Source organism: Vairimorpha ceranae (assembly GCF_000988165.1).
Source record: "Vairimorpha ceranae strain PA08 1199 chromosome Unknown NODE_95, whole genome shotgun sequence".
NCBI lineage: Eukaryota > Fungi > Microsporidia > Nosematidae > Vairimorpha > Vairimorpha ceranae.
This window is the reverse complement of record NW_020169390.1, coordinates 1-13,355: the sequence shown is the minus strand read 5'-3', so window position 1 is coordinate 13,355 and position 13,355 is coordinate 1. Positions and strand designations below refer to the sequence as shown.

At 30.5% G+C, this 13,355-nt stretch overlaps 7 protein-coding genes across 7 annotated transcripts; 1 reads left to right on the top strand and 6 right to left on the bottom strand.

Moving 5' to 3' along the window:
* Positions 1-673: 673 nt before the first annotated feature.
* Positions 674-1,117, top strand: AAJ76_9500012682 (dna replication fork-blocking protein; the record flags this gene model as incomplete). Its single annotated transcript, XM_024476669.1, has 1 exon — positions 674-1,117. The coding sequence occupies one exon, from the start codon at positions 674-676 to the stop codon at positions 1,115-1,117; it is 444 nt and encodes a 147-aa protein (XP_024329986.1).
* A 1,608-nt stretch (positions 1,118-2,725) lies between these two features.
* Positions 2,726-3,043, bottom strand: AAJ76_9500010313 (pol polyprotein; the record flags this gene model as incomplete). Its single annotated transcript, XM_024476668.1, has 1 exon — positions 2,726-3,043. One exon carries the CDS (start codon positions 3,041-3,043, stop codon positions 2,726-2,728), a length of 318 nt encoding a protein of 105 aa, XP_024329985.1.
* Positions 3,044-5,116: 2,073 nt separating this feature from the next.
* Positions 5,117-5,338, bottom strand: AAJ76_950008018 (pol polyprotein; the record flags this gene model as incomplete). The annotated part of the gene is made up of 1 exon (XM_024476674.1): positions 5,117-5,338. One exon carries the CDS (start codon positions 5,336-5,338, stop codon positions 5,117-5,119), a length of 222 nt encoding a protein of 73 aa, XP_024329984.1.
* A 578-nt stretch (positions 5,339-5,916) lies between these two features.
* On the bottom strand, positions 5,917-6,222 carry AAJ76_950007134 (hypothetical protein; the record flags this gene model as incomplete). Its single annotated transcript, XM_024476673.1, has 1 exon — positions 5,917-6,222. The coding sequence occupies one exon, from the start codon at positions 6,220-6,222 to the stop codon at positions 5,917-5,919; it is 306 nt and encodes a 101-aa protein (XP_024329983.1).
* Positions 6,223-10,226: 4,004 nt separating this feature from the next.
* On the bottom strand, positions 10,227-10,397 carry AAJ76_950002959 (hypothetical protein; the record flags this gene model as incomplete). Its single annotated transcript, XM_024476672.1, has 1 exon — positions 10,227-10,397. The coding sequence occupies one exon, from the start codon at positions 10,395-10,397 to the stop codon at positions 10,227-10,229; it is 171 nt and encodes a 56-aa protein (XP_024329982.1).
* Positions 10,398-11,000: 603 nt separating this feature from the next.
* Positions 11,001-11,405, bottom strand: AAJ76_950001951 (hypothetical protein; the record flags this gene model as incomplete). Its single annotated transcript, XM_024476670.1, has 1 exon — positions 11,001-11,405. The coding sequence occupies one exon, from the start codon at positions 11,403-11,405 to the stop codon at positions 11,001-11,003; it is 405 nt and encodes a 134-aa protein (XP_024329981.1).
* A 743-nt stretch (positions 11,406-12,148) lies between these two features.
* Positions 12,149-13,355, bottom strand: AAJ76_950002 (hypothetical protein; the record flags this gene model as incomplete). Its single annotated transcript, XM_024476671.1, has 1 exon — positions 12,149-13,355. A coding segment is annotated over one exon (1,207 nt), but the record flags the coding sequence as incomplete, so codon positions are not given.

Here is a 13,355-nt window from a genome sequence, read left to right as displayed (position 1 = left end):
AACATTCTTCTACAAGTACTAAGTCCGATTTCAATAAAAACACTTTACGTAAACATATTTCCCGCAGCATCCTAGAATGCTTTTTATCCATAGGGAAATCCCTGGCAAACACGCCAACAACATTTAAATTCTCAGTGTTCTCTACATCGATTTTTAAACAAATTTGTTAATTGCACGTAAAAAGCCTTGTTTTTCCTTTCTATAACTTTTCTGGGTTTAAGTAAGAAGCTTTTCAAAAATTTATCTGCTAAAACATTTCGTTTCCTTTATTTGTTTATAATTCCATAATTACATTCATTGGTTAATGTCGCGAGCCCAGCTCGCACATCGTATTTTTTGTTACAAATTTTGAACTTCGACGTTTTTTTACATTATATCATAGACGGAGTCTTTATCCAAAAACCTATATTTAAATATTCTTATACGGGAATTGAACCCGCAGACGCTTTCACATGTAACAAGGTGAAACCAGCTGCGATACATGCTACATATATTTTATTAAAATTTAGAATAAATAATTTTACAAATGGATATTTGTTAAATAAAGGTAGGCTGCAAAATATTTTAAATTCTGCAATATATTTAAGAACAAAAAAATTGAATCTTTTAAAAAATTTTAATTTTTAGCCTTGATGGTATCAGTTATAAATATAAGGAGGAATATGATGCAATAATGGCCATCCTTTTAAAGCTGCCGTTTGGGACGGATTTGAATATATACCAAGTCTTTAGGCATCGTAAGAAAGCGGAACACCTTCTTGTACTTAATGATACGCTCCACTTAAATATTAGAGAAGGATTGCACAAAAAAGTGTTCTACAAGGCCCAGGTCGATATCATGACATTAGAGGTTAAAAGACCTCATGATACCAACCATTACGGCCATAATAGGATGTATGAATTATGTAAAAATTATTTCTTTACAAAATCCAGAACTATTGTTAGAGATCTTGTTGCAGGCTGTAATACTTGTAAAACATCACAATCTTTAAAGCAAAAAGAGCCATTTATGCATGTTGCGGACACCTATCGCTTTGAGCACATTATGATAGACTTAATCGATCTTAAGAGTTATAAAACAACAAACCTGGGTTTTTTTGTTGAATACTTAATGTGATTGATGTTTATTCAAAATTTTCAAAGGCGTATCCACTTAAATCCAAAGCAACCTTGGAAGTTAGCAATGCATTAGAATCACTTTTTCTGACTTTTGGTCCACCAACTGTTTTACAATGTGACGATGGAAAGGAATTTTCTAATTCTGTGATTAACGATCTTTGTGCTCGGTTTAGCGTAAAGTTGATTCGTGGCAGAGTTAGACACCCGCAATCACAAGGTCAAATTGAACGTTCTAATCAAAAAAAATGAAAACGCAAAGGAAGCATGTTGGATAAAGTATATTGATCTTGTTGTATATAACTACAACATTCCTGTTTATTCTGCCACTTGTAAATTGCCATTTGAACTTTTTACGGGCGCAAAGGGTTTAATACGGTCCTTAGTACTAAAATGATGGTGTTATATTTTCTGATTTAGAAACAGATTCATGCAAAGAAAAAATAATAAAGAAGTTGTTAAGTGAAGCTGAAGTAAGTATATGTGATAAGTATCTTGCAAGAATTGATAAAAAAGGCAATTTATAATTCTGTGCATAATTTTGATGTAGGTAAATTTGTTTTTCCAAAAAAAACCTCGAAGCTAAAAAAACAAACAAACGCTTAAAATTTGACCCATTTTTTTATCCTGCAGCTATAATAAAAAAAAATTATCTGAGAGTCGATTGCTAATTGATCTTGGAAATAGAACTGAGATAGTATCTATGGCCAACATAATAAAAAAACAATTAAACAAAGTTTATTTTGGTGCTTAAAAAATGTTATAATTTATATAATTCCTTACTTTGCTTTTGAAAAAATATTTTATGTTATCTAAATACAAAATTTAACAATAGCAATATCTCAATACAAATATTTTAAACTTTGGATACAGCAATACCTCTACACAAACCCATAAAAGGTATTTTTAATCTTATTTTACAACTTAACTTTTTGTAAGCCTAGTAAATTGCAGCGTTTAAAATATCTCATTTTCGATATAAAAAGATTTTGCCGGGAATCGAACGATGTGCGAGCTGGACTCGCGACAATTAATAATCTCCATCTGTCTATTACAGTATTGTTTTTGCTTGAAATATATTGTTTCAATTATCAGTAAAGACTTCCAACGAAATTTCCTATGATCACATTCTGGCTTTTTTCCAAACAATAAACTATTGCATACATCTCTTTCTCTACTATTGTATGGCTTTTCTCAGTATCATTGAGTTTTTGCTAAAACAAGTTAACACTTCATGTTCTTAATAGAGTACTCCTTCTAGTCCTTCATATAATGCATTTGTTTCTAGCACAATTTTTTTTGTTAAAGGGGTTACACAAAAGATTTTGATTTCATAAGTCCTTTACAGATTTTTTTTATTAATTAATTGTCCTCCTTATTCAATAAAATTATCATTTTTTATTTGTCTGTAATAATAAGAATTTTTGTTTTAAGTCTTTATATAAATTTTCTATGCCAACAACTTTTAGCTGTCTTTTTTCTTCTTAATTGTTTCAGTGTTCATCAATTTGTTTATGCTTTCATGATTTGGTTCTATTGCTTCATAAAAACTCTAGTTCCTAATACTTCTAATTGGTTTGTCATAAACAAAAATTTTTTACATTTTTTTTCACATTGTATCTTGTAGTCTATCTAATATTTCTATTAGAACTTTTTCATTTTCTATTTTTGTAGATATAATTACATCATCTATATATATGCTTACGTTCTTAATGTCTTTAAAGATTTCTATCATTGCTCTTTGAAAAAGTTTTGGTTTAACCTTAAAAACAAATGATAGTCTTTTATATTGGTATCTTCTTCCCAAGATCGTAAATGTAGTAAATCTTCTTTGGACTTCATCCAAAGATAACTGATTAAATTTGTTGTTGTAATAAATTTTTGATAATATGGTGTTTCCGGCAATTCCACACAAAATTTCTTCCATTTTTGGTATTACGCGAATATCATCTCTTAAAAATTTATTTAAGTCCCTATAATCTACTACTAATCTTAGTTTTTACGTTTTCTTTTTGATAAAAAACGCAGGACATGAATAAGATTGATTACTTTTTATAGTATATCTTTGTCAAATAACTAATAATTTCGGCGTTAACTTCGTCTACTATTGCGTGTGGCACATCATAATACTTAGTTTTGTTTATTTAAGTTTTGTATTTAACTCGTGTTTTACCAATAAAGTTTTCATATAACCCATTGTGTTGTTATTATTCTGATATTCTTCTATCTTTGTTTGAAGATTACTCTTACTTGTAAAGAGTATTTTATCGTAAAATATTTATCCATTGTTTCTTCCTTACTTTTTCTTGTGTGTTTATTATTTTTAATTGGGTATTGTAATAATTTATAAGCTAAGGGTTATTTATTTACGAATATTTATTCGTAACATTCCTCCGTCAAACCAATAAACCGCATTAACCCACATTCTTAGCTAATCACTATGTCTCTTGATAACCTTACCGTTATTCAACCTGATCTTATAAGTATCATTTTCAAGCTCCCCTTCGATGATTCCTAATCTGTCAAATTTATATTGACCTTTATATTTGTGTATTTCATTTTTGATTAAAACATTATTTTCCTTCTTGTATTTTATTGTTTTGCCGCTTTTTTCTCTTTTCGTGTTATATTTTAAGGTATCTTTAAACTGGACTTCCCTTAACCTACTCTTTTTTATTTCCCATTTTACCTCTGTCGGGGTCATATCTAAGCTGCAATGCTTCACATTGTTATAAACCTTTAATACGTTGTCTTCCCGTTCATCTAATTTATACACTGTTCCTGTTTGTTAATTCCTTCCATTAATGTCCTGTTGAAGCATTTTATTCTACAATTAGACTGGTAATGATGCGGATAAGTCACATGTCTGGTGATTCCATTATGTTTACACCGATGTATAACTTCGTTGATAATATTTTCTTTTGCTTAATAACACACCAGGCTTTTTATATTTATTTGTCTTTTCACTTTATCTAAAAATTTTAGAATGTTCTCTGTTTTCCTGTTTGCAATACCTCCGCAAACCTTACCTACTGAAATAATTAATTGCCGTAATAACATATTTATCATATGGACCTATGATATCAAAGCCGACCTTTTATCCCGCGCCATAACAGTTATAGTAGGGGTTGTTTGTCTTTATGAGATTATATAGTTTACATTCCACGTAGTCTTTCAATACCTCTTTAATCCTTTCGTAAGTTGCCTTATCCTTGTCCATTCTGGTTTTATTAAACTCCTTCCAGGTTATTCTGGATTCTCTATAAACGATCTTCTTGTGAAATTTTAAAGTTATTTTATTTAATTCATCTTCTGTACCTTGGACAACTAAATTAATCTCATCCACATCTAGGATATTGCTCAACCCATCCAAGTGTGGGATGTCTATTTTTTATGCTCTACTTTAAAGTTAAAAATTTCCATCTTTTCTATCTAACGCTCTATTCTCGCCGATCGAAGCGTCTGTCTGTCATCCAAAGTCGTAAGAGCTTTATGATCCGTAATCAATTTAAACTCTCGTCCCAACAAAAAATACCTAAAATCTCCATTGACCACAACGCCGCTAACATTTTCTTTTCGCTGGTCGAGTAGTTGCGCTCCGCTTTTCCTAGCTTCCGGGATGCGAATGCCACAGGTAATATGTCTCCTTCGATTTTTTGACACAATACCGCTTCTATGCCAACCCTCGATGCATCTGTTTCTAAAATGAAATCTTTATTGAAATCAGGCTGTTGGAGTACCATACTCACCAAGAGACTTTTTTAATCTCTCGAAGGCATCCTTACACCCATTTGACCAATTGAATTTATTATTCTTTCTCAAAATTAAGTAATGGCTCTTGTATAGTAGCACAGCTTTTAATAAATTTTCTATAATAATTTACGATGCCTAGAAAACGTTTTATTCCGTCCGATTTTTTCGGACAAGGATAGTTTACAATAGCATCTTTATTGTCCATGCATGCTATAATTTTATCTCTTTTCAAAATGTGCCACAAAAATTATATCTCTCGCACTCCATAAATTATTTTATCCTTGTTTGCCCCAGTGTTATTTTTTATTAATGTTTTGACTATTTTAATAAATGCCAAATCGTGTTCTTCTTTCGTTTTCCCAAATATTAGAATGTCATCTATATAAACGTAACAGCATACTCCTATAAAATCTTCTAAAATGGCGTCAATCGCCCTTTGGAAGATTGCTGGCGAATTTTTATATCCCATGGGCATTCTAACCCATTTGTACAGTTTATTCTTAATTCTGAACGCTGTCTTATGACAGTCGTGGTCATTGATTTTTATTTGGAAGAATCCTTCCTTTAGTCTATCTTCGAATAATATTTTTGATCTTTTAGTTTATAAATAAATTCATCCATGTTTGGTAGCGAATAATTATCTATTACTACAAACTTATTCAGTTTAACCAAATTTGTAGTTAATCGTATGCTACCATCTGGTTTTATTGCCGGCCTTACATTATTAAGCCATTCCGATCTACTCGGTCATATATAATCATTAGTCAATAGTCTTTTTACCTCAATCTCTACCTTCTCTTTATACACCTATAATAATTTATATTGTCTATCTACTATACTCTTTCCTTCTACTGTTTCGATTTTACATTCACAATACGGTAAAGTTTCAATTCTTTCCTTGGATAGCTCTTCTAACAATGATTCTATTCCAACTTCGGGTTTCATATTCTCTTTTTTTTCTTTTGCATTTTTTAGCCAATCTCTTCCTATAATTATTATATGATCGTCTCTTTTAGGTAACATGTAGAATATTTCTTCGAAACATATTCAATTATATGTAAAATTTACCTTCGCACACTCCGTGATGAAAAATCTCTTCTTTAAACACACAAATCGCTTTCGTGCCTTCTTAAGATTAAATATCTCTAGCTTTAGTTCTCCAACAACTTTTCTCGATATGTAGTTTTCTTTTACTCCTGTGTCGAAAAATACAGAATAAGGTTTGTTATAAATGTATAGATAATTGTCGTTATTTAGTAAATTATCTGCTTCGATTAGATTCACAACCTTATTTCCTTTCTTGGGGATATTCGTTCCATTCCCCTTCTTCAACTTCGTTTCCTTATTTTTCATACGTGCTCTAAACACCCCATTTCCTATAGAATCTGTTTCGTTGATTTTTTCATACACAAGCTTTGTAAACTTCCTTTCTCCACATATCGCGAATCGTATTTTAGTAGTATTTTATATTAACCCCCTTTTCGTAACTTCCAACACCATTTCTTCTTTAGGTTTTAATCGTTTTCCATAACCTTCCATTTTTTTAAAAAACTCTACTGTAAATTCTTTTCATAGCTGTTTTGCTTCCAAAAGTTATTTTTCTGCCTGGCGCCTCTAGAGCCTTCCCTTTCCATATATCATATGTTAGACCTTCCATTTTTCCTGTCTTAAATTCCTTACGATGCCACTGAATGAAGGAATCATCTCCCTGGTTCAGCATACTACAGATTTTTTCCTGTTCTGACATTTTCTCGAATTTTATATCATATTTCACGTCTGGCTAAATCAAGTTCAAAATTCTTGATAAATATTTTATCCAATCTTTGTAATAATTCTTTAAACTTATCTTTATTGTTGTGATTCATATTCTCCACCATGTAATGATTTATAAGTAAAGGGTTATTTATTTTAGAATATTTATCCGTAACAGGTATCATTTCAACTAATCAAATTCTTTCATAATCAATTTTAATTCCATTTTTGGAGTTAAACGTGCTTCCTAACAATATGTTGGTGAATAATCTTTGTTTATATATAAAGTTACTGGGGTGTTATCTTTGCAATTTTGCGTTCGTATATGTAAAGTTGCCGTTTGTTGGATTTTATTCTTCCTTTATAAAAAATTTCTGCCTCAATTTCTTTACCTTCAAGATCTAATTCACCTGCTAGTTTCTTACTAATTCAACTTTTATTAGAACCCGAATCAATCATGTTTTTTTTTCATTTGAGTGTCCTGAATTATTTATTCTATTTATACCAGGTCCAATATTTGTGTTTTTTTAGTGACTAATTGAAAACTAGAATGGTTTTTTAAACTTTTATTGGTCTCTTCTGGGTGTTCGAACGCTTTACCTTGCAGTTTGTTTTTGTCTTATCCTTTATGGTTAATTTCTTTGGCTAAATTAAGAAGGTTTTACTTTCCATTTTTTTAGACCTGGTTTGCTATCTGCCCGGAATATGTGCTAGTTTGTTATCTGTCCGAGCTATAAACACAAGAGACAGTCGAAAAACGGCGAAAATAGGAACAAAAAATAAAAAATTCATTTAATGAACAAACAGAAGAGACGCAAGAGAAAACAAAGTATTGTTTTTGAATTCATCCTTAGCATAAGCTAAAAAAGTAATCCGGAGAATTGATTTTTACTTACACCTTGCATTAATTTAGTGATTCGCTTCATCTTGTTCCAGAAAGATTCAATATTCTGAGTATACACCCGAGTTTAAGAATCAACAAAACACAACTGATGATTTACTGTTTTATGGCAAAATCAAAGGTTTCGCTCAATATTATGATATGCAGCTCAGCCGTCAGAATGTATTTTTTCCAGCACGACAAACTCTTTTAATTATAGGCAGTAGAACTTCAGCAATGCGATTTTCAACAATTTCTATATAACACTGTGCAGGAGAAAATAGACGTATCCGCAATACCACATATCCAAATATCACTTGACGATACCCTTTCTCTATGGTGTTTAATTCTGTGTATAAATTGACAAAAGTCAATTTGACAAACTATTCCGGGCCTATCCGATCTTATTTGGTTTGTCTCATAAAACATCTTAGTTTTTTTTAGTAAGCAAGATATAATTTTTGACAAATAATTTTTCTTAATGCTCATAATCATTGCCAATATCCTTAAAACTTTTTTTTCACACCATAAGATTATGACAGTAAAAACATCAACTACGGGCAGCCTAAATTTCTTAAAAACCAATTGACTTGAATAGACTTTGTGGTCCTATAATGAGAACAAGAATTATGTTCACAAATTAACAAGATTTATCAACGGCATCTTTTGGTCTTTATATCATATAATTAAAGCAATGTTAAAACTAACACTGCCAAATAGTAGCATCTTTTGCCTCAAAATAAATAATTATACGCTCTATTGGCATATTTCTTATTTCCACCAAATTTTTAAATCTCAATTTTTCCCTCTTCATTCTTTAAATTTTTTCTTTTAATGCTAATTCTTTCTTGCTTACTAGTAATTCTAATTTCTTCCAAGTGATATTGTAATTTTATTTGCTCTTCCCTTTTTTTGAACTCTTGAATTATCTCATCCAAATCTTATAATCCTTTATTGGGTTAAGTCGGACTGTTTGGCATTTTTTTATATTTTCAAAATTTGAAATTTTTTAACCCTAATTTTTCAATTTTAAAATGAATTTACAGTTTAAGACTTCGTCTTGTAAGTGCAAATTTAATTCTAAATTAAAAAATTAATGCACATTAAAAAATAAATAATAAGTAAATCGATATAAAGATTAATAAATTAACAAATTAAAAAATAAACAAATCGATTATAAATAAGTAATAAAATAGTTTTAATAAAACCCCAAGACTGTTACTTCCTTCGTTTCTTTTTAACATAAATCTTAATAGGTATATATCAATTAATTTCCATGTGCTTCTTCGTATTGGTATTGTTCTTTTTATTTTTCAGTCGCCATCTATGGTATTGGTATAAGTGTTAGATTTTTTGTCGACAAAATGTTTTGAGTGATTTACTGTTTGATGTCTTAGAAATTATTTGGAAAGATTTGTATTGCCTTTCCAGCAATTACTATAAATAGTTGTTTCTTTTTATATATTTTTTACAAAACGTCGTTAAAATAAGAGTGTCTTTCTTTTCTATGTGTCTTGGGACGATTCTTTTAGTATTTCTGTCTACGACGCATACGACCCAAACGCCTTCTACTCTATAACCTTTGTTGTATTTTCTCCTGCCGAATTTACTTTCGTTGATTTCAATAATAGCATTCCCTTCACCGATTTTATTAAACTTATTTAAATATAAGTTTAATCCTCCTAGTGATCGTAGCTTATTTCAGATTTTAAAGACCGAAGATCTTTGAATTCCTGCAATGTTGGCAATAAGATCACAAGAAACGCTCTCAACCCACATATCTAATACTTTTATTGAAGTGATAATAGGGAGTAGCGAGTTTTCAAAAATTGTTCCTTTATAACAAATGAAAGTCACTTACATGCAGAAAAAACAGACAATCCTATTTTTCCTTCAATTTGCGTGTATTCGAACCGCATTTATAACATTTTTGATTGTTATAAATGTTATTGACTTCACCTGCTAATTTTTTGTACTCCTCTTCATCTTTGAGTTTTACCATTTTAGGAAAAAAAGTTCAAATTTTTGAAATATCAAAAAATACCGGTCGCCCCGATTTAGTCCAAGACAGTTGACCACATCGCAACTCAATGAAATAGAATGTTGGCATACGATCACATGCAAAGACATGACGAGGTATTTAAGTGCTATATCTACAAGTCTGCTGCACTTACGGCCTGGCAGAGAGTATAAAGATGTGGAATCGTTCACTGCAAGCATACATTGCCACTAAAGACGTAGAAACAAGGGACTACACCAGAAACCAAAGTGCAATCAAGGTTAAGTACAATAAGCCCGACATATATGTATATATATAGTAGACAAAATAAGGAAAGAGATAATATTTATAGAGGCTGTGGTTTGTGGATTTGACAATCTAAGAACAGCAGAAACCGAAAAGAAGCACAAGTATGATTTCTTTGCAAACCACGCGGCTTCTATGTACAAAAACAAATTAAATCTTCTTCTGTATGTAATCGCGTGGGATGATGTGGTTACTAATTAACGCCGACAATATAGAAATGAGCTAGAGCGAAATTAAAGCTTACATTCAATCCAGAATACTTAAAATGTCACTGGAATGCCTGGCTATAAACAATCGCAGAAAAGTGGATGCCGAAGCAGATGCAGGTAGCGGCTAGTATGTTGGGATAAAAGAGCCCATAGAATTGTGTGGCGGAACGGGACACCTAAAGGCTTGTGTATAATATTACTAAATAATTATCTATACCCAAATAAATGGGGTTTGAAAGTTATAAAATACATAACATTTTTCACAAAACTGTATCTTATTGAAATCATATTTTGTGTTGTTTTTCGTTAATTTTCTTAAATTTTTTTTTATTATGTCGTCATGTTTACTCGGACTCTTACTATGAAAAATTATATCATCCATTTAAACTTCTACCCCCCTTCCTCTTAAGTCTCTAAATATTCTATTTATTAATCTTTGTAATATCTGTGGTGAGTTTTAAATCCTATTGCCATCGAGATTCATTTAAAATTTTTCCAATAGACTTAAACGCATTCTTAAACTTATCCTCTTATTTAATCTCAACGTTGTAAAACATCCTCGGGGTCAACTACTATCATATATTTGGTTTCTGTGTTGCTCTTACTGTATCCTAATGTTTGTCAGCCGATAATCACTTTTTTAAACAATGTCATTAAACGTTATCAAAATGCTGAAAAATCTAATCCTTCCACTTGGCTTTTTAATAACCAATTGGGCTCCGCTTTTCTAAGTTATATTTCTCTCGTAGTTTTTCTTTGTGCTAAATTCCCTAGATGTTTTTCTGTAGCTTTAATTAATGCCTGTATAATCAACCTTTTGTCTCCCTTAAAAACATTCTTCCCTTGTTGTGTCAAGATTTTACATTTATATAGTCTGCAATTTAAAAATTCTTTTTTAAAATCTTCTGAAATGCTCTCTAAATTTAATTTTTTCCTTTCTCCGCCTCCTTACCTTTTCTATGTCTTTTTCCTTCTGTGGTTGACTTTAACCTTTCTTTAGAAGTCGATTTATAGCTTCATTTTTTTGGCTTGTTTTGAAATCGCCACTGCTTTCACATATACTTAAATAATTCAAATTTCCTTTGTTTTTGTTTTTTTTTACTGCGCAAGAGGAAGTATGAAAACCTTGCATGGGAACCAGAAAGACTTGGAAAAAAAGGTACTTTTGCCAAACTTGTACTATGAAATTCTTGCTCACTAAAACCTCAACTTTTTTTAAACTTGCCAGTACAGCAAGCTCCCCGTATCCATTAGACTTTGGCTCTGGGAGAACCTGTACCACTTGTATCCATGCCTTTCCTGAATGGCTCACAGCAGATATAATTACGGGTATGTTTGAATTACACAAGGAAGACTCTATCATACTATCATTAAGGGCTCCCACTATCATCTGTACTTTTATGCACTCCTCTTTACACCGCCAAATTTTCGGCCCGGCATTTTTATGGGCTACTTCACTTCGACCACTTGTCTTTTACCAGTTTGACTAGTGCACTACGGAATCCTGTAGGAAGGGATCACAAGATCTTTCTGCTCTACTTTTCGAGTACCTTATTTGTCTCGAAGGAACCCACCATAAAGTGCACCAGTCAATGCTTTAAATGTTTGCAAAAATTAACCGTTTTGAGTACTTGCGTATCTTTGTTATAGGTAGAACCCAATTTACATTATTTCTGGCCTTAATAGGCGTTTCAAAATCGGGTGTTAATTTTCTCGATGCTGGATGACATCCAAAGTTTCATTGAACCAATTTAATAATTTTTCTTAGACGTATTCCATATTCCATCCCTTTGTAAGATCTAACACTACTTTGACATAGAAACAAGAAGTGCTCGTCAAGATTCAAACCAGTTTCTTTGAGTAGTAGACGCATTGCTTTTAAACAGAGAGATTTATATACTTGAAAAACAATAAGGAACTAAATTCAGTATTATTTATAATATAATTTGGGTACACGACATTTTTAATAAATTTTAAACTTACAAGGATTTTTTCGTTTTTTTAAGCCTTAAATTTAGTAATCTCGTAGTAAAATTGTAAATTTGTTTTTTTTATTTGTTTTAAAATAATAGAAGAATAAATTTTGTTATAAAATATAAAAAAGCCCAATCAAACAATAATTTATAAAATATACTAGTTAGATTCACTACATTCATATTTTTTATCAATATTATCCATAATTACATTTAAAGGGAAAATTAACCATTTAATATCTGTAGATAAATGGGTCACAGAATAAAAAAACAAAAGTAAATTATAATCTGCCCCAACTAAAAATTCTTCGAAGCTTTCTAATCTTTCAATAAGCATTTTTATAATTACAAAAATAAATTCTAATTGTAAATTTCGTGAAATATTTGTAAATCTTTGTGAAATATCTTCACATTCATTATAAATAAGTGGTATAGTGTAATCACAGAGGTAAATAGACAAATTACGAGACATGAAATACTTTACCACTTCTTTTAAAAACATGTTGCATTCTACTATTATTTCTTTTATAGACTCACATGAAGATTCTTTAAAAAAATAACTTTCTTCTATATTTTTTATTTGACGTTCAATACTTGTATTTAAGCTTCTTTTTCTCGTACAATAACATCTTTTAAACTTTGATAATTCAAATATAAATTTTTTGTCTTTATTCCCAAGAATGAACCCCTTGTTTAAAATCGAAATTTGTTCATTTTTGGCTTTGTCAAATGCAGATTTTAATCGACTTAGAGCCTCTCTATAAAAATCCAAAAATAAATCTAAATTTGTCGACTGTTGATTATTAAATTGTACTGTTTCATTTTGAAATGCAGAATTGTAATTTAAATTTTTTTTAGAAATTAGATATACATTAAATTTTTTAGCATAAAAGTCATAAAGCTTATTCATTAAGTCTTTCTTATCTTTATATGTTATAATCTCTTCACATTTTATATTATCATTTTGATCATTTATCGCCTTATCAGGGTTTAATGCTCCATCATATTGTCTTTTAGGTTTAAAACGATTGGATGTACTACTATAATATATATTTGAACTATTTTGAAATATTTTTTTAGGATGCCTTGCATTTTCAGAAGTTATACACTTACTATTATCATCCAATTTAAGTTTTTTTATAACAGGGTTTTCTAGAATTTCATTATTCGCAGCTTGAAAACACTGAGAATTCATTGTGTCAAAAATGGGATTATTCAATACAGAGCTTTGTGTACTTTTAGGCTGTAATTCTTTTCCTAAATCCAAGGTATTATCAATTATTATCTTTCCCAGCTTAAAGTTTTCTTGTTCTGGAAATTGACTTGTATTATTGTTGCCAGTTGAAATCTGATTACATTGTTTTCTT